The sequence below is a fragment of the Balaenoptera musculus genome, chromosome 3 (genome assembly GCF_009873245.2).
Source record: "Balaenoptera musculus isolate JJ_BM4_2016_0621 chromosome 3, mBalMus1.pri.v3, whole genome shotgun sequence".
Lineage (NCBI taxonomy): Eukaryota > Metazoa > Chordata > Mammalia > Artiodactyla > Balaenopteridae > Balaenoptera > Balaenoptera musculus.
Genome location: NC_045787.1, coordinates 150648314 through 150667280, shown reverse-complemented (window position 1 = coordinate 150667280; position 18967 = coordinate 150648314). Strand labels below are relative to the sequence as shown.

At 53.9% G+C, this 18967-nt stretch overlaps 3 protein-coding genes across 3 annotated transcripts; 1 reads left to right on the top strand and 2 right to left on the bottom strand.

The window, feature by feature from the left end:
* Positions 1–1857: 1857 nt before the first annotated feature.
* Positions 1858–2497, bottom strand: LOC118892255 (mediator of RNA polymerase II transcription subunit 28-like). The gene is given in 1 exon segment (XM_036846651.1): positions 1858–2497. A coding segment is annotated over 1 exon segment (537 nt). The 3' UTR covers positions 1858–1960.
* A 643-nt stretch (positions 2498–3140) lies between these two features.
* PFN3 (profilin 3) lies at positions 3141–3684 on the top strand. Its single transcript, XM_036848854.1, has one exon. It carries the CDS (start codon positions 3218–3220, stop codon positions 3629–3631), a length of 414 nt encoding a protein of 137 aa, XP_036704749.1. The 5' UTR covers positions 3141–3217; the 3' UTR covers positions 3632–3684.
* A 1257-nt stretch (positions 3685–4941) lies between these two features.
* Positions 4942–17544, bottom strand: SLC34A1 (solute carrier family 34 member 1). Its single transcript, XM_036849032.1, has 13 exons — positions 17468–17544; positions 16437–16566; positions 16139–16288; positions 15925–16053; positions 15528–15671; positions 14475–14586; positions 14155–14350; positions 13977–14072; positions 8679–8748; positions 8244–8411; positions 6881–6997; positions 6656–6780; positions 4942–5997 (listed from the first exon to the last, which is right to left on the bottom strand). The coding sequence occupies exons 2-13, from the start codon at positions 16543–16545 to the stop codon at positions 5494–5496; spliced, it is 1920 nt and encodes a 639-aa protein (XP_036704927.1). The 5' UTR covers positions 16546–16566; positions 17468–17544; the 3' UTR covers positions 4942–5493.
* Between the last annotated feature and the right edge of the window lie 1423 nt (positions 17545–18967).

The following is an 18967-nucleotide window of genomic DNA, read 5'->3' as shown; positions in this document are numbered from 1 at the left end:
TTAATTCAAAATATTTTTACTAAGCACCAAATAGAATAGTTCCTGAACTTTTCGCTAAGAACCTCTCCATTACTGAAAGAATGCCTAAAATGTAATCAATTTAGTTAGGTTTTTAATCAAGAAATCTAAAGCTGCCAATCAGACCCTCTAATTGGCATGAGATGACCAGGTTAACAACCTTGAAATCAGATAATGTGATTAAAAACAACTTTTAAAGGCTTTGTTTAACTATATACTCCGAATGAGGGAATTCGTTGGCCTCCGGCTGTGTACCATACACACACATACACAAACAAAAATAAGTACTAAGTTATTATGTATAAAAGATAATAAATGGTCCCTGTGTATTCAGAGGGGAATAATGCCTACTTCTCATGAGGAACAAGGAGACAGATCACTAACTCCAGAGGGAGAACCAAGCAAGGCTGGCAGAAGAGACAAGAAGTCCTGTGTACTGTGGATATGACGAGAGGGCTTTTGGAGGCTGCAGAGACCAGGTGGCGTCCAGGCCAGAGGGGAACTTGAGTGGATGTCAAGGTGGGTGGGGCAGGGCCTTCAAGGCTGGAGAAAAAGCAAGGCAAGACACCGAGTCACAGAATTACTGCCTGTTCAAGAGACAGTGCAGCACTGGGTGAGGGAGAAGGGGTGTAATCTAATGAGGGAATGTGAACAACAGAGAAAGGAAAGCCTCATCCAAGGAGACCAGGCACAATGCCGGTCTGTATTTCTCAACAGCAGACCAGACACAGTGCTGGTTTGTATTTCTCAACAACGGTTCAACAGAGAATCTGAGGTGGCCTGTGTGACTGACAGAGGGTACAATATCTTCCCAAACACCGAGTCTCCCATGCACCCTGCAGCCAACCTCCCACCTCAAGGCCCCAGTCCCTTGGAATCAACACTACCCATTAGCAAGAAATTCATTAATGGAAAAATCTGCTCTAAACAGCAGAACAAACAAACAAAACTCAAAACTCAGAGATGATCACAGCAAACTTTAACCCTCATACTTCACTTATGCCCCTATTGAGAGCAGGGTCCGCTCTGTTACTTAAACTGATTATTGCAGAAATGAATATCACTAGCATATCACTGCTCCTACCCCCCCCAAAAGTAAATAAACACTACACAAAATATAAACTTACCCCAAATAAAAGTCAACATTAACTTAAGGATACTACTGGATTCCTATAGCACTAGGTTACCGCAGTACAATAACAGTTACTACACTAACCTACGATATTATAATCCTCTTCCAACCTATTTACAAAATATCCTCTTTCTGAGGTTCTGGAAGTGTTACATTGTTGCATTAGACTCTTCTTCTTGAGGTAGTTCAAAGTCTTGAAAAACAGCAAATTTACATATTTTTATACACATATTTTTATATATAAAATTTACATATTTTTATTTATTTACATATTTTTATATATTTTTATTTTTATATACTCTTCTTCTTGAGGTAGTTCAAAGTCTTGAAAAACAGCACATTTACATATTTTTATATACTGCCACTGATGGGTAAATTATCATAAAAGGCCTACAACCGAAATCCTCATCCTTTGATATGCAGATCAGATCATACAAGCTTTTCCCCTCAGATCATACAAAATAATCTAAAACTGGAAACAGAGAGATTAACACTCATTCAAAAATAAAAATAATAACAAGCAGCAAAAACCAAAAACATAAAAAGGAATCTGTAAATGGCATCACGCTAACAGTCTTAAACTTTGCTAAAGACAATATACTTGGTTTACCAAAGCAATAAGCATTTTATAAAGTACTCCAGAAATAACACTTATAAAAATAGGGGGAAAATTTTAGATGAGAGCACAAAACTAAAATCATATTCTCTGGCAAAGAGTTCTCCCAAAATGTCATGTCTACAAGAAGTGATGTTTGACAAAACTGTGTCTGGGCTGACTCAGCCACCAGCTCATGTTCAGGTGGCTTTTCCTCAGGTTTGCTTCATCGGTGAAGGGATATTTGCAGATGCCTGCTTGAGGTAGGCCAGGGAACCCTGAGGGATGTCGGCTGGCTTTTTGTGCTGCATGTTGATGTCCTCCAGCACCTGCTGCCAATGTCTCAGTTTTGTTAAGTGCTTCTGGACCAGAGCATCCTTCCGCTGTAATTCGTTTCTCAGTTCCGAGACATCCTCTTTGATAACTTGCTCTGGTTTCTGGACAGATAACTGCAATCTTTTTTGTAGGAAAAAACATTCTGTCTGTCTCACAATATCTAGAAATTTCTGGATACACTGATCAACACCAGTTCGAATTTCTTCCTGATCTGTACCATTGACATAATCCTGACTCACCAGAGAAGCAAAACAAGCCTCGAACAATGACTCCAACTCGTCCACCAAGGTACTGTTAGAAGTTCTAGGAACGCCTGGTATGGCCTGAAGAAGCGAAGCCTAGCCCGAGAGCCCCGGCGGGGGTGGCGGGGGTCCGGGTGGCTGCCCGGAGAACATGCCTCCCAGCAGAGCCGCCATTTCTAAATGGCCTAGCCGTTTGTTTTAAAACCTCCCCAGGTGATTCTATCTGCAGCGGAGGTTGAGAACCATGGTTAGAAGTACTTAACATTAAATCAGTGGTGTGGACCCTTAAGGCTGATGGCGTGGAAGACCCTCACCCCTGCCCCAACTGTCACTAGGGCAGTGGGTCTCAAAGTGTGGTTCCTGGACCAGCAGCAGCACCGCCAGGGAACTTGTTAGAAATGCGTGTTCTGTGCCTGCATCCCATACTGCAGAATGAGAAAACTCTGACTTGGGGCCCAGCAATCTGTTTATCAGCTTTCCAGGAGATTCTGATACTCCTAATGTTTGAGAACCACATTCTGGGAGTTGCATGGTTATCAGGCTGAGAGGTCAGGCAGATTAGACATGGCACCTTTCTTTTTGTTCTTAAACTCATGTGTGCTGTGCTTGATGGGCCATTTAAGTGTTCGCTTGTTTGTTTATTTTGAGAGTTATTTTGACTCGTGCGATTCCCTCCTTCAGGCTAACTTTAGAACTTCATCAGGCCTTAGATACGAACGCCGCCCCACCCGCACCCCATTCTCCAGCATAGATAGCCGCTCTGTGACCTAGCAGCCACCTCAACGTCACAACCCCGCCCCCCGAATACGTCATAGTGCCCCGGGGGGTTCCAGGTGCGCGGCGCAGCAGGACAACCCTCGAAAGTGAGAGGCGAGGGGCTCACTCTGAGCCGGAATGGGCGAGTGGAAAGGCTACATCAGTGCGGTGCTGCGGGACCAGCGCATCGACGACGTGGCCATCGTGGGCCACTCGGACAATCGCTGCGTGTGGGCATCGCGGCCCGGTGGCCTGCTGGCGGCCATCTCACCGCAGGAGGTGGGTGTACTCACGGGGCCGGACCGGCGCACCTTCCTGCAGGCGGGCCTGAGCGTGGCGGGCCGCCGCTGCTGCGTCATCCGAGACCACCTGCTGGCCAAGGGAGACGGAGTGCTGGACGGGCGCACTAAGGGGCTGGACGGGCGCGCCATCTGCGTGGGCCACACGCCGCGTGTGCTCCTCGTGCTCATGGGCCGGCGGGGCGTGCATGGGGGCATTCTCAACAAGAAGATGCACGAGCTGATCCACGGGCTGCGCTCGCAGGGCACCTAGCAGGACAGCCAGACAGCGGCAAAATAAAGTCTGACCTGGGAGTGGCAGACTCACCCTCCGGTCGTGAGGGGGATGGGGAGGGTTGCAGATGCGGAAAGTACTTTACTAGAAGATCCTTGCAGAAAATGTATCTGGTGAGGTTGGTATTATGAGTCCAGAGGCTTCCCAGCCTCCTGAGCCCTACACCAGGCCCTCCCATGGGTGCCCTGCCTGTGGCCTAACTCCCTAGGCCAGAGTCCAAGGGCCTTGGTGCCTTCCCAGGGTCCTAAGGACGGCCAACCCTAGGAGGGAGTTCTCAAACCCTCTAACTCAGGCCTGAGCATCCTTTCCCACAAAACTTTCTACAGATCTGTGTGGGACATACGGTAAAGGAAGTCCCCTCCCCACCCTCCCACAACACTCCCTAAGCTGGAGGCCAGGGTACTTCTCACCCCCTCCACGTGACAAGAGGAAGCACTAGTGAGGGTTGTGAGTGGGTGATGGTGGGGCTGGTAGCCTGGAGAGCAGCTCTAGGGCTTGCAGGCCCTTGCATCTCCCTGCACATACTTCAAAGGGGACGGAGGTGGGGGTGGGGAGGCACATGCTGCAGACCGTCACAACTAGGTCTGGGGCCCTACAGCGTTCCTGCCTCCTTGGGGTCCAAAGGCCCTGGATATGTCCCTGGACTAGAGGGAGGAACTTTGGCACCCCCCACCCCTTGACCCTCCCTCTGCAAGCCTCGGCTCAGGGGGACCTATGGAGGAGGAGGAATTGAAAAATTTGGGTGGGTTTAAATGAAGGCTGGTTTATTGCCCAAAAGTAGAGGATAAAGGTGAGAGGGAGAGTGGCTAGTTTCTGCGCCCTGTGCACTGGGGTCCAGGGCATGACCTCTCTTGCCCATCTCCACCCTGCCTCTCCTTCCCCCAGTGGCCCTGACAGGCCCCCACCTATCACTTGTTTTCTGGAGAACTGATTTTATCCCAGAGAGAGGGAGGGAGGGAGGCAATGAGGTGGGTGAGCAGAGGCAGATAGAGACCAGAGGAGGTCAGCCTGGTGGGGTTAGCAAAGAGTCCTCCTTACACTTGCCTTAAGGTGGCCCTAGCCGGGGCTCCAGGAAGTTTGAATTGTGGATTGGACTCATTAGGCAGGGCCAGGAGGATTGTTGGGGAGAGCTTGTAGGCTGGCTCCTCCAGGGCACAACAGGCTCTCTTTGGGAGGGGAGATAGTGCTGCTGAACCCCAAACCATGGTCTCTCCTCCCCCCTAGACGGAGAGCAAGCAGACTTCCAAGTGCACAATGAGAGTTTCATTTCTTTTTTTTTTTTTTTAATCAAGCAGTGTTGGGGAAGAGGGTTGTAACAATGATACAGAAAACCTGGGTGAGGATGAGGAGAATGGTATCATGGAGGAAGGAAGGTGGCAGGGAGGGGGCGAGAATTCAGCCAGCGACTCAGGCTCCCACATCTATGCGCGAGCAAACAGCTGTAGGTCATGAACTCAGACTCACCCTTACTCCCACCCAGCCCAGTCAGAGTTGTGTGTGCACAAGAACACAGTGCAGGTCTCCAGGCACATGTGCAAAGGACTCAAAATCATACCCAAGTAACCTGCAGTTGGCACGCACCCCCCCACCCCACCCCCAGGTGCATCAGTACGCATATGCAGGCTGTCACACAGGCTCACCCCAACATGCCCACGTGTGCACATAACACTGTCTCTCAATGAGTGACAGGGACAGAGCAGGTCTCTCACAAGCCCAGACCTCTGAGGACCTGCGCAAGGACAGGCGCATGCCCAGAGCACACAGACACACCCCTCTGCCCTTCTACCCTGGGCACCAGGCACAGGCGTTTCCTGACTCCAGGCGGCAGTCTGGGCTGGAGCCTAGAGATGGGTGGCATTGTGGTGACTGGGCATCGCAAGGCGGGGGGAGGGTGTGGCAGGGGGCAACTCCTCCAGGAAGACCCTGGCGGGCAGCGGGGGTGAGCGGGGCTCGGGCCTGGCACAACACAAGGTAGCGCGGGTGATGAGGTGGTCCAGGGGCTGCAGGGAGTGCATCCAGCGGGGCAGGAAGTCCCATGTCTGCAGCCACTTGGGCAGGCGCCCGGGGCTGCGACTCTGCAGCATGCTGACAAGTACCACGAAGGCCAGCAGAGCCCCAAAGGGTGTGCCCACACCTACCATGGCCTGCCAGCCTGCCATGGAGATGCCAAACACCAGCGACGGCAGCAGTAGGAAGCACAGTAGGAGGTAGAGGACGGCGAACCAGCGGTACTTGGCGGTGCGTTTGCCCAGTGCCTTGGCCATGCAGATGGGCAGGCGCGTGCAGGGCACTGGGTACCACAGCAGGATGCCTGAGATGTTGAAGAAGAAGTGGCAGAGGGCAATCTGCAGGGGAGAGGGCGGAGGGGTGGAAGTGGGCAGGGGCGCCAGCTCCTGAGTCAAGATAGATAACAGTGGCCCTACAGGGTCTGGGCAGCAGGAAAGTCAGCACTTAGGGCTGACATCCCCCCAGTAAAATACTGAAACACTTCTGGACCAGTAGGTAAATAACTGCTGCCCTGAACTCTCCACATTTCCCCCACTGATCTCCCTCTCAGGAATTCCCCAGCAGATCCTGCCCAGATCCAGTAGCTAAAAGATTCACACCAGTTTCTGGCTCAGAAGCTCTGGCCTTCTGAGTGGGCAACATCCTGGCTTATCAGTTACTCCTTTGCTCCTAGAACAGCAACCCCTTTGCTGTCTGCCTCCCCAGTCCTTGATCCCCCAAACTGAGCCAGCACCCCTTCCTCAGAGTACAAATCCCTCTTACTCTTGTTCGATTGGCATGGCTCTCAGTAATGTCTCTCCCCTGTTAGACACTAAGGTCTTGAGGGCAGCACCAGGTATACTTTGCCCGTATGGTTTCCATAGAGTCTGGCATAGTGGGTGGCCCCTAGTAGGCAGTCAAAAACTAATTTGTACGTGTTGTCCTACGTTGGGTCAGGCTCCAGACACCAGTCCTAGCCCTGTCCTGCCTCTGACAGGGTTACTCTCCCAAGCGCACCTGGAAAGCACTGGACAGCTTCTCCCGGGGGCTGGCCAGTGCAGCCAGGATGGCCGTGGTGGTGGTGCCGATGTTGGCGCCCAGTGTGAGTGGGTAGGCGCGCTCAAGGCTGATCACACCCAGGCCTAGGGATAGAGGAGAGGACATGGTCTCCCCAGCTCCTTCCTTTAGCCCTTTTCCTGTCAGTCATGCCCCACCTGACCCTGACTCGGTGTGGGGACTCACCGATGAGTGGGGTGATGGCCGAGGTGAACACAGAACTGCTCTGGACAACGAAGGTCATGCCAGCGCCCACCACCATGGCAAGGTAGCCTGTGGCCCAGGTGAAGGGGGTGGGAAAGTCTGCGAGCAAACGGTCCCAGTGGGGTCAGTGGGAGGGCATTGGGAGGGGGCGGGGACTTTCCTTGGGGAGGAGGAATCGATGTCAGCTTCCAAGTGGGACCTTGTCAGTCCCCTGCTCAACGGCGGTGGCTTTTCCTGGTCCTCTTTGATCTTGGATTAAAGGCCCTTCTCAGCCTGCTTCTATCACCCTTTTGCTCCCTTGTTCCCTCTGCCTGGGACATCCTCCTCACTCCTAAATATTCATCCTCGGGACAGCGTGGATATCACTGCCACTGGAAAGCCCTCCCTGACCCCAGCCCCTGGGCAGACTTTGCATCTCCCTCCTCTGAGCTCCCATAGATCCATGGATGCCCCTTATTCCAGAGTTTGTCATGCTGCCTTTGCCAGTGCCAGGCAGTGTCCCGAAAGCTCAAAATGAGGCTTAAATGAAAGTCAGATGGTATCACGGCCCTGCCCAAACCCCCAAGTGCCCCCATTACCCTGGATAAAGTCTAGGCTCTGAGCGCAGCCTGGGACCTGCTCTGTCCCTGTTACCTCGCTGACCTCTCCCTATCTCTCTCCACCTCACTCACTGAGCTCCCACCACACTGCTGGCCACCTTTTTGTGCCACAGTCCTGCCCAGCTGAGTCCTGCCTCGGAGCCTTTGCACTTTCAGGTAGGTTCCCTCCACCCGAAAAGCTCTTCAGCCACATCTGACTGCTCCACATTTAGGTCCCTGCTCAAATGTCACCTCTGCACAGAAGCCACTGACCACCCATCAAAAGCAGCCTCTTCCATATTCTATTTGCTGTTTTTTGCTTTCTCCTTGGCAGTTACCGCTCTATCTGAATTTATCCCCCCTCGATCACTTTTTTATTGCTTGTCTCCCCCTGTGGGCCGTGAGCCCCCTGAGGGCAGGAGCCATCTCTGTGTGGCTCACCTCTGTTATCCCTGGCACCACGCCGTGCTTGGCACACAGTAGGGGCTCAATGACTATTAACTGAATCAAACAATGGCCTCTGAGAATCTCTTTGGAGCCACCTGCTAGAATGGAACCACAGCTGGAAGCAGCCACAGATCCCCAGCTGTCAGCACCTCAGGGGCCTCAAAAATCACCTCGTCCAGTCTCTTCTTTGTTCACATGGGGAAACTGAGGCTCAGAGATGGTAGGGCTTTACCCAGATCACACACCAAGGCAGTGGCAGGACTCAGCAAGATCCAGAAGGGCCCATCCTGGGGCCTGCCCACCCACCGCTCGAGGCTCACCAGTGTTGATAACCTTCTGAATGACCTTGGCCACCTGGCCCTTGAGCAGAGAGTTGAGCATCTTGACGAGGAGGATGAGGCAGGTGCACAGGAGCACCAGGGAGCCAGCCAGCAGGATGAGCCCCACAGCCAGGTCAGGCAGTCCTGTGTCCACGAAAATATGGCTGCCTGTGGGAGGGTGGTGGTAGTGGTATCAAGCTTCTGAGAGCTGACCCACTCAATCCAGCTCCTAGCCCCCGACCTTTGCCACACTCTTGGGCTCAGAGCCAAAGGCCCTGCCTCATGTCTCTTCAACCTCTAGAGTAGGGCCAGACCCAAGCCCAGGAGCTGGGCAGTCCTGGGGCTGGAAGCAACAGTGGCCAGGTGGGAGATGGCCCTGCCTCTGCCAGACTCTGCCCTGCCGTGCCAGACATCTCCCACGCTGCAGGTACTCACATTTCTCCATAGTGGCATTTCCGAGCATCCGGCTGGTGTTGGCCTCTGCCCTGGGCCTGAGGGAGGGAACCTAGATTAAGAGGAGAGTGACTTAGAGAATTCAGGAAAATGCAGCCTGGGATGGGGGCTAAGGTGGGGGTTAGGGAGAGATGGGGGATGGAGGGGATACAGATGGTCCTCTTGACTACATGCCCTTGGATGCTTTGCTTGCCCTCTCGGAGTCTGTTTCCTCCAATGATGAAGTGGAGTTGAAAATATCTGCCACAGGAGAATCTGGCTGTAGGCGGCCCTCAGAATATTCAGCCCCATCAACCCACTGAGCTGGCTCTCACTGGGGCCTGCAGGGCCCTCCTGATCCGATGGTGTCTTGTCCACGTTTTCTTCTACCTCCCCTTGGCATTGGAGGCTGCTGACCATGGCCCACTTCTTCTGAAAACTCTCCCTTCCCCATCTTTTATTATCAATCCCTGTCTCAGGGCCTCCTCTTCTGCAGCATCCTTGCCCTGTCCTCTCCCCTCAGGCACCTAGCCCACGTTCTGTTTTCCTCTTGCTCAATTCCTTATCTGGAGGGGGTGGGGCAGAGGGCCCAGGACCAACATCTCTTCCCTCCCCCACCTACTATCGGTGAAGAGGAGGGGGTTCCTGGAGAGGCCCCTTAACTCAGAGGGCCCAGGGCCAGGCAGGTAGCCTAAGTGAGGGGCTCGGGCTGTGCGTGGAGGTGGTGGGGAGTGTCCTGGGCCTAAAGGGGCAGCAGCTACTCAGCTCCAGGCCACTGTCACTGTCCAGAGATGCAGCCCAGCTTAGCCAAAGGGCCTGATTCTACAAGAGAAACCACAACTCTGAAGGTTTAGATAAAATCTCCCAATCTGTAAATGCCGGCAACCACTTAAAGACATACTTTACAATTCTGTGAAGGCCCGTCTGGCCAGTCTGGAACCACTCATCTGTAGCCTTCTTGGGTTAAGGAGTTTTTTTTTTTTCCTTGGCACAGCTTGTGGGATCTCAGTTCCCCGACCAGGGATCGAACCCAGGCCCTCAGCAGTGAAAGCATGGAGTCCTAACCACTGGACTGCCAGGGAATTCCCTAAGGAGTTCTTTTTAAAAATGCAACCTGGGCTCCTTACCTTTCCCCCAGGGTCCCATCAGTGAAAGTAGAAAGTGGGCCAGGCTTGGCTAGGAAGAAGCCATGTTACAAAGGAGGACTTGAGCCGCAGAAAGGGGCCCTTACTCCTTGGGCCCCAGGCAAAATGAAAGAGCCACAGCTTCTCCCTGTCACCACCATCTTCCTCCTCTGGGAGCTGATATGGACCCTGGTCACATTCCCTGTGGGATCCCCTGGGGAGTCCACAGCCCACACCCCTCTGACCTTCCTGGGTGCTGAGGGTAAGGGCTCAGGTGTGGTACTGGCACTTGGATTTACAGCTCCTTTATGTTTTATTCTAATCTGTGTCATTTAAAAAATGTGTGTTAGAGATAAGAACATTTATGGCACCTGACTTTAAATCGGGGTTTATTTTAGTGGCATGTACTCCCTCGAGGGGGGCAGCGTGCTCATCTGCGTACGCAGTTGGCCATACCAGGGCCCTGGGGCACCATCAAGCCTGGGCCAGAATTGCAGGCCGAGAAACCAGGAGAAAATAGTCTCTGATGGGCTTGATTGGAAAAGCCGGCTGGGAAAGTGGTGGTAACTGGGAGATAGCTGGGTGTTTGCTGTCTGGCAGATCTGAGTTCAAATCCTGCTTTTATCTCAGCTACCTTGTGCAAGTCATGCCGCCTCACTGAGCCTGTTTTCTCTAAAGCAGGATAAGAAAAGAGCTGTTGCAAAGGTTACAGGAGGAAATATGTGTGAAGCACTCACAACAGGGTTTAGATCATGACAAGCCTTCGATAAATTGTGCCTCCAAATAAGGATTAGACCCCCTCCCTCCCTGGGCCTATCTAGTATCACATGGTGTGTGGGTATGGGTTGACTTCCTAGGTCAGGATCAATGGCTCCTGCAGACATGCCTGAAGATCCTGGCCCTGCTGGGAAGGAAATTGGTGGACCATCCTGCACTGCGCTGGGCCTAGGGGTCTCTTGGGGGAGGGGTCTCTGGGACCTGGGGAGGCTGGAGGAGGAGGAGAGGAGCTCCACTGGGGTCCCACTCAGTGCTGACAATGTCGGGGCAGGGCAAGGCTGGGGGCTAGGACTTCTGAGTTTTGGAAACTTGACCTTCCTGCCTGGGGTTATGTGGCCCTGGCTGAGCTCAAAGGGCCGGTCCAGAGACCCTAAAGTGCAAGAGAGGAGTGTGGAGGCAGCAAGAGTGGCAGAGAGAGGGTCAACTGCACTGCCAGGCTGGGTGGGCAGAGACGGGAGGGGAAGGAGCAGGCCCTGGGGCTTCCCTGTCCAGCAGAGGGGAAGGTGGGAGCTCCAGCCTAGGTAAAGAGCTGCTAGGCCCAGGGTCTGGGGCATAGCCCCAGGATATGCCCATCCCTCCTGGGCCTTGGGTAGGTGGGGGTGGAGGAGTGGGAGGGGCATGTGGAGGGGTTGCCTTAGCCCTGGGCTCAACGCCAGCTGAGCACTCCCTGCTGTGTGACACTGGACAAAACACGTAACCTCTCTAAGCCTCAGTTTCCCTGTCTGAAGCATGAGGTCCATAATGCTGCCCACTTCTCCCCAGGGGCTAGTTGTGAGGGATCTGGGAAGAGAGAGCTTGGGATTTATGTGCTTGCAGAGACAACCCAAATTAAGGAGACACCTCTGGGAACTGAAGGATATGATTAAGCTCACAGAGGAATGTGGGCTCCAAGAATCCTTCCCCTGGGGAAAACCGTGCAGGATGTGGGCGTGTGCAGTAGTCTCCCCTCCAGGAGAAGAGGTGTTTTAGGGTCTTTGCTTTTCTGGAAGCAGAGCGTGAGTGCTCTGCTAGCAGCGCCATCTGGTGGCAAAGAGGAGAATTCATTTTTACAGCTGCACCTACCACCCCTGGAGGGTCTCCAAGTGGCTGTGGTCACCTGGTGGCATTCACGCCTGATAGGCAGAGTGGGAAATGGACACATATGGTGGGATATACATCTGGAAGAGACAGCGAAATGGAGAGTCAAGAGTGTGGGCTCCAGATTCCACCAGGATTTTTGTCCTACTTCAATCACATAGACTTGGACAAGCCTGTCTGAACCTGTTTAAAATGGGGTTGTGACAATCCCTGCCTCCCAAGTCCTCAAAAGAAGCTGGTTTAAACCAGGTATGTAGGGTTGACAATCCACACTGTGACCACACAAGAAGGTAATTCCCAGGACAGTGTCAGGACCCTGGAACATCAAGAATTGTTGGGATGCTAACAAACACTGCCTCTGGTTTTTCTTTCACCATCTGGAAAACCCCAGACTGTCATCACATAGGTGCCCTGGAGGCTGGCTTAGGCGAGGTTGGGCCTAGCTTGGTGAAAGCTGGAAGCAATGAGAACAGGTTGGAAGGGGCCACAGGAGACTCGGTGGCCAGAGGAAAAACGTGAGTCTTCAGTGCAGGAGGAGCGGCCAGTGCACGTGGCTGAGTGAGCCACTTTCCAAAGGGGACTGTCCCAGAGAGAGGGCCAGAACAGGGAGCTCACATCCCACCCCCAGCTACTCTCCAAGCCAAGGAAATCCAGTCTGGACCCTGCTCTCAAGGGAAGGTTTCCCGGGAGAGCTGGGACGAGAAAACAGTGCTCAGGCGAGCAGTAGCAGGAGCAGTGGAGGCAGCAGTGAGGACAGCCCCGGCCCAGTGAACTTGGGTGGGTTGCTTCCAATCCCTGGGCCTCAGGACCAGCGTCACTGAGGATTCCGCTGGGTGAGAGCTACATTTGCTGGTGCATCCTTCAAGGGGAGACCAGGTGAATGCAGCTGCAGGCAGGCAGCAGGGATTTCAGAGGACTCGAGGATCACCACGGCTGAGGAGCTCCCTTCCACAGCTTGCTTTTTGTGAAGTTCAAAGTGTGTGACTTTGGTCTCTTTCAGGTTTTGCTGTGAAGCGGAGGGGATTTTGGCCATTCAGAGAGCTTGGAGAGGGCCCAGAGTGCTCATGAGAAGGGGAGGTGTGTTAGAGGGGTCACAAAGCCAGCGTGAAAGCTGTCTGCATGGGCTTTTTGATGTCAAACTGCCTTGAACACTCAGAAGGACTGAGCCGGAGCTGTGTGCCACTCAGATGCAAAGGAACCTCGCAGGGCCAGTTGAAAGAATGTTCTCTGTTCACACTGGGATAAAGTCTGGGAACATCAAGTAGCAAGTGAAGAGGGTGTGCTGGGCTTCTGGTTTCCTTGTCTTTCGTTCTAAATGGTGTTACTTCTTGTATGTTATAATCAAGGGGGAGCAAATACTGTGGATTATGGTTTTGATGAAGCATTTTCCTTTTTATGGCTGAGTGAGAAAGTGTGCTAATTGCTAGCTTCCATGTTAGCCTGGTGTAATGGCTGGTCCACGAGTGTCCAACTGATCCAAACGGAGCCTCATTCCAGGCATTAGAAGCCAGAAAGCAGCAGGAAGAGTGCAGCAGGACAAGGAGACACCGGCCTGTGGGAGTCTCCAGGGGAAGGAGCCCAACATCAGTACAAGTGGCTGTTGTGTCTCCAGTGAGGTCTCCATGGCCCACTTGTCCTGCTCCTGGGCCAGTTTCCTGTTGGTCCTATTTTTCCCAGGCATCCTTATAGCACTCTCTCCCCGCCCACCTCCGCACATTACCTGGGCCCCCAAACACGGCAGAAGTGAGTCATTAATCCCCCTGGCACCCGGGGGAAGAGAGAGCCCTAGATTGCAAGACCTGAGCTTGGGGCCCTGAAGCGGTAGGACAAGCTCTGGAGAGTTTCTTAGCCCCTTGGAGCCAATTTCTCTACCTATGAAACCACAGGGTTGAGCCATATCAGTGGTTCTCCAACTTGAGCGTGGAACAGCCCTAGAGGGCTTGTTGAAATGTAGGCTGCTGGGCTCTACCTGTTTTTTTTTCTGATTTAGTGGGTCTAGGAAAGGGCCGGATAGTTTGCATCTCTAATGGGTTCCCAGGTGGTATGTGTGTCACCGGTCCACACTTTGAGAACCAATCTCTGGGCTAGATCAATGACATGCTAACTCTAATTGATTGGCAATGGCTGCCTGAAGCTGGTGTGAGGCTGGGAGGGTGTAGCAACATCTGCCGTAGGCACAGTATCACTGCAAAAGTGCCCCATATTTGTCCTCCCAGGGTAAATGATCCCCTAGGTCTACATAGAGCTTTTGAACAGACAATGACACTGGCAGTCAGCTGTCTGAAGAGGGAGTCTTCTCACTGAAGCCAGACCTGGGACTCACCTCCATGGGGTTTGGGTGGCACCAGATCCGGATGAGACTGTGATTTCTCAGGGACTCATCCCCCGTGGCAATGCTGGTAATCACGGACTTGTCCAGCTGTGGGCAAGGTGTGGGGGGGGGAGTGAGGGTGGGGTCCTACAGTCCCCCAGCCCCCGCCCCACGACAGCCCTGCCTCCACCTGAATGATGAGCTTAGTGAAGGGCTCCGTGATGATCTTGAGCAGGTCAGGGGCGTCGCGGCCGCCACGGATGTTGAAGGAGGCCACCACAAGTCGAGTGATGTGGTGCAGGTACCCGGTGGCAGCCTCCAGGGGCAGCAGGACCAGAACTGACAGCCAGTTAAAGCAGTCGTGCACTGTGGCCCCCGCGAAGGCCCTGGGGCAGGGAGGCCACGTTGCAGGGCAGGCTGGAGCCAGGATGCACTCAGATTGGGGGCTCCTGGCGTCTGGGACCACCCTCCCCCGACAAGGACAGGCCCCTCACTGCTCCACCCCCTCACCGCCGGAAGTCAGTCCTGTCCCCCGCCTGCATCAGGGCCACGATGGTGTTGGTGACGGAGGTGCCGATGTTGGAGCCCATGATGATGGGGATGGCAGAGCTTACCTCCAGCACTGGTAGAAGAGGGCGCCTCTTAACTAACTGGATCAGGGCCACCCAGCTCCTGCCCCACAACCTCTCCTGTCAGACCCATTGCCCTCATCCCAGCGCCCAGCAGGCATTCCTGCCATGCTGCTGACTCTGCTCAGCCTCAGCGTCACAGGTACATGGGGGCACATGCTGTGTGTTTACATGTGTGCATACATGTGAACTGATGTTCACATATGTGTACCGCACCTGTGTATATGTGAACGAGTGTGTGGGTGCATGTCCATGAGGGCACGGGTCCTAAATTCAAATGTGTCTCTGTGCTTGTGTGTGCACATGTGTACATGAGTGTGACATCACTTTCATGTGTCAGCTTGGCTAATACCCAGTTATTCAGTCCAACACTAATCTAGATGTTGCTGTGAAGGTGTTTTGCGGATGGATTTGCCTCAACCATCAATTGACCTTGAGAAAAGATTAACCTCAATAATCTGGGTGGGCCTCATCTCATGAGATTAAAAGCCCTAAGAGCAAAACTGAGGCTTCCCTGGGGAACAAGAAATTCCACCTGTGCACTGCAGTATTGGCTTCTGCCCAAGAGGCCCAGCCTGCCTCACAATCACATAAGCCAATTCCTTGCAATAAATCATAGATCTCTATATATCTCATGCAGGTTCTGTTTCTCTAATTCCTCTGGTTCTGTTCCCCTGATTGATGGAATGAGTGACTGTGTGGCGACATGGAGGTGAGCCTTCTTGAGGGTGTACTCCCTAGTTGCCACCCTTCCCAGCTCCTGGGGCGCCCCTCCTGGCTGAGACTCCAGGCCATGCTTTGGAGAACAGAGTGGGAGACACCAGAGCTGCCCATTGCCTGCGGCCCCTGCCCCCACTCCTGCTCTTCCCACCCCAGCCACGGGTCCAGAATCCCAGCCCCCCACTCCTTCCCTGGCCCTCGTGGGCCAACTCACAGCCGGAGGAGACCATGCTGACCACGATGGATGTGGAGGTGCTGGAGCTCTGCACCAGCACGGTCACAAGGATCCCCACCACCAGCGCCGCCACCGGGTTGGACAGGATGGCATTGTCCTTGAAGATGTCGCCAGCCACCTTCCCTAGGGAGCATGAGCCAGCGTTTTCCAAGACGCTTCAAAACCCTTCCCTGGTCCCCTCCCCTCCGCCCTACCTCTCCCCTGAGGCTTCCCTGGGGAAGGAGAAATTCCACCTGTGCACTGCAGTATTGGCTTCTGCCCAAGAGGCCCAGCGTGCTTCACAATCACGTAAGCCAATTCCTTGCAATAAATCATAGATCTCTATATATCTCCTGCAGGTTCTGTTTCTATAATTCCTCTGGTTCTGTTCCCCTACCTCCGGCCAGCTGGAAGGCTGAGCTGAGCACGTCCAGGGAGCAGACGAAGAGGTAGAGGAAGACGAGCATCAGTGGTACCTTGAGGAGGGTCAAGCCAGCCCGGCGCAGCTTCTGGGCCAACCCAGGCTCTGGAGACGGGCCAGTCATGAGCACAGTGGCTGGAGGGCTCTGCCAGTGACTGCCAACACCCCTGCCACCCCGACCCAGGCCCACCTGGCTTCTGCTCATCCTGCTGGGCCAGCTTGGCAGGCAGCGGGTCATGGTGCTCCAGAACCTCCCCATAGGGGCAGCCTTGCTCGGCGAGGGCCACGGGGCCCAGGCTGGGGAAGGCATAGGCTGAGGTCCCTGGAATCCTGTGCAGGACTGGGGAGCGAGGCTGGTCAGGAGTTCCCTGAGGCCCCACGTCCCGGGGAGGTTGGGAGGGGTGGGCAGAGGGGTGGAGGCCTCCCCACCGGGACGGGACGTAGGCAACTGAGGGCAAGCAGGGTCCAGGGGTGGGAGCAGCTCTCACCCTGTGGGCTGGGCACGTAGGCAAAGGCCGCCCCACGCATCATGTGCCCCCCACACACTGGGAGTGGGGAGACAGCCCGGCCCTCCAACCTCTCTCCGTAGGACATCATCCTGGGTACACACTGTGGGCCCTGCACATCAGGGGCACAGCAACACTGAGTGAGAACTGCCGTGTCCTGGAAACTCACACACACTCACACACCCATACGCTCACGTGCGCAAACACCCATGGTGTGTGATCCCAAACATACATCCAGCGAAGCACACCCTCCACCGTCCCCCCACACCCAGACATGCACACTCAGGTGCTCAGCACAGATTTGGGGATTCATTCATTCATTCATTCAGCAAGTATTTACTGAGCATCTACTCTATCTAAGGCACTGAGCTCGATGCTGGGGTACAGCTGGCTAAATACAGATGCAGCTCCTGCCCCCAGGAAGCTCAAAGTCTAGTGGAGAATCAGATGTCAATGAAATAATCCCTCAAATAGATGGAATATGGCAATGGGAACAAGTGTTCTAATGACAGATGCAGGTGCCACCAGAGTGCCCCTGGGGCACAGGGGTTCATCCTCACAAGTGAACTTCTTTCTCCATCCACCCCCACCCCCCAGCAATAAACAAGCACTGATGGGCCTTTCTGCCATGAATGAGGCTCAGACCAGGACTTGTTTAGTTAAGGAGGGCCCCCATCCTGTCCCCAAGTCTGGGAAGCCCTTGACTTGCTTTAGCCGCCCCTGAATTGCCGCAGGAGTTCCCGGCTGTCGGGGTGGGAGTGACCCAGTCTGCTTCAGCACCCCACCCTTCACCCCCAACCTTATTCCAAGGGCCCTGGCTGTGGGGTTGGGGGGCATGCAGAGCTGAATTCCAAGCCCTGGAAGAGCATGAGTCCGTTTTACTCTGGGGCAGTGAGCCAGGCTGGGCTGGGACTGAGATGTTATGGGGGACAGGAAACAGAGGCACAGTAAGGACAGAGGTGAGGAGCCTAAGAGTTGGGGATGGGGTGGGGGTGTGGGGACCCTGGACTCACCTTGGTGTTCTGTGTTTCAGCTCCTGCTCAGATGCTCAGGGAAGCCCTAGGGGCCTGAGGAGAAGCTGGGATCCTCTTCTTTATACCCTCGGGTCAGGGGCAAAGTCCCTAGAACCCTAGTTGCCCTCCCTCTGTTCCCCAATTAACCTCACCCCCGAGATTCCTCCCGGTTAATTGCTAATCGTCAGCTCTGCAGGGGGAGTCTGTGGACAGGCTCTCCCCTCCCCCACACAGATACTCAGCCAGAACCATGACCCAGACACAGCAAGGAGGGCACAGATGCTTCCCATGCCCCCAGGCAGAGACCCTGATGCCACTCAGGCACCTCGTTCCCAGGGTCCCCAGAGATTCCATGGCTCTGGCCCCTTTCCCTCATTCTTGGCCTGACAGTACTCTGCAAGGAGTAACACAAACACCCTTCAGCCTTGCCTTGCATCTGGGTGTCTATGGGTCTCTCTGTGTGTCTTGAGGGGCATTTGGAGAGGGAGTGTGTGATGGAGGAAGCAACAGAAGACAAACCCAGAGAGGCTATGTAGCGCTGAATTGTGGACGGTCCAAGACCACAGATCCAGGATGTGAGCCTGAGAGAATCTGCCCCTGGCCAGATGGGGCAGGGCCTGGTCCGCATTTTAGAATGGTCCCAGGTGTGGGGGGTTGGGATGTGTCAAAGGGAGTGAGTCTGGAAGCGGAGAGACCGGTTAAAAGGGTGATGAGATGGTCCAGGTGAGAGAGGATGAGGTCTGAATCTAAGTGGGAAGAAGAGGGATGGAGAGAAGATGCATCCCAGGGATACTTGGGCAGGACAATTGGTGTTGGGAGGGTGGGAGAGAGAAGAAATATATCACAGTTGGGCTTCTGGATCAGGAAGCTGATGATGACATGAGGTCTGCTGTAGAGTCCCTGAAACCCAGACAGGGGTCTTAGGGAGTCTTTGAGAAGCTTGTTTCCCTTTACAGGACCTTGGAGCCTGAGTTGTGGCCCATATTCACAGAGAGATGAGAAGGGAGCTTCCCTTCTAAGGGATTAAGATTTTCTCAGATCCAGGAGTGGTGAGTTCCATTCAAGATCTAGCTTGGGCAACTGTCTGAGTGACCTAACATCCATCGGCCCATTCATCCATCCATCCATCCATCCACCTAGCCAGCCAGCCAGCTAGCCAGCCAGCCTTGTGTCTGTCCATCCATTTCTAAGCACAGTAGTTGAGTTCCTATTCCATGCTGAGCCAAGATTGCAAGGCCAGCTTCTCTCCTGATCCAAGAAATGGTCCAGTCCCTGAGTCGGCCTGGGATTCTAAGTACTCACCTCCCTGAGCCCTAGTCCCTTCCCTTATAAAATGGCAATGAGCATGAATTTTTCAGTGAGTTGTAGGATTCAATGAGATAAATGACCCATCTCAGTGCCTAGAACAAAGTCCCTCAGCATGTTTGTTCTCTTCACGTTCTCATGCCCTTTTCACTGTCTCCAGGATGGCTGAAGTGTCCCCGCCAAAGAAATGGCCCC

Bases quoted from the DNA above. Each gene is read 5' to 3' on its own strand.
- PFN3 (XM_036848854.1), top strand. From the start codon at position 3,218: ATGGGCGAGTGGAAAGGCTACATCAGTGCGGTGCTGCGGGACCAGCGC.
- SLC34A1 (XM_036849032.1), bottom strand. From the start codon at position 16,545: ATGATGTCCTACGGAGAGAGGTTGGAGGGCCGGGCTGTCTCCCCACTC. The intron at 6,998-8,243 runs GTGAGCCTCGAG...GTTTGCTCGCAG, and splicing joins TCAGAAGGTTATCAACACTG to ACTTTCCCACCCCCTTCACC. The intron at 6,781-6,880 runs GTGAGTCCCCAC...CTCTATCCCTAG, and splicing joins GGCCATCACCCCACTCATCG to GCCTGGGTGTGATCAGCCTT.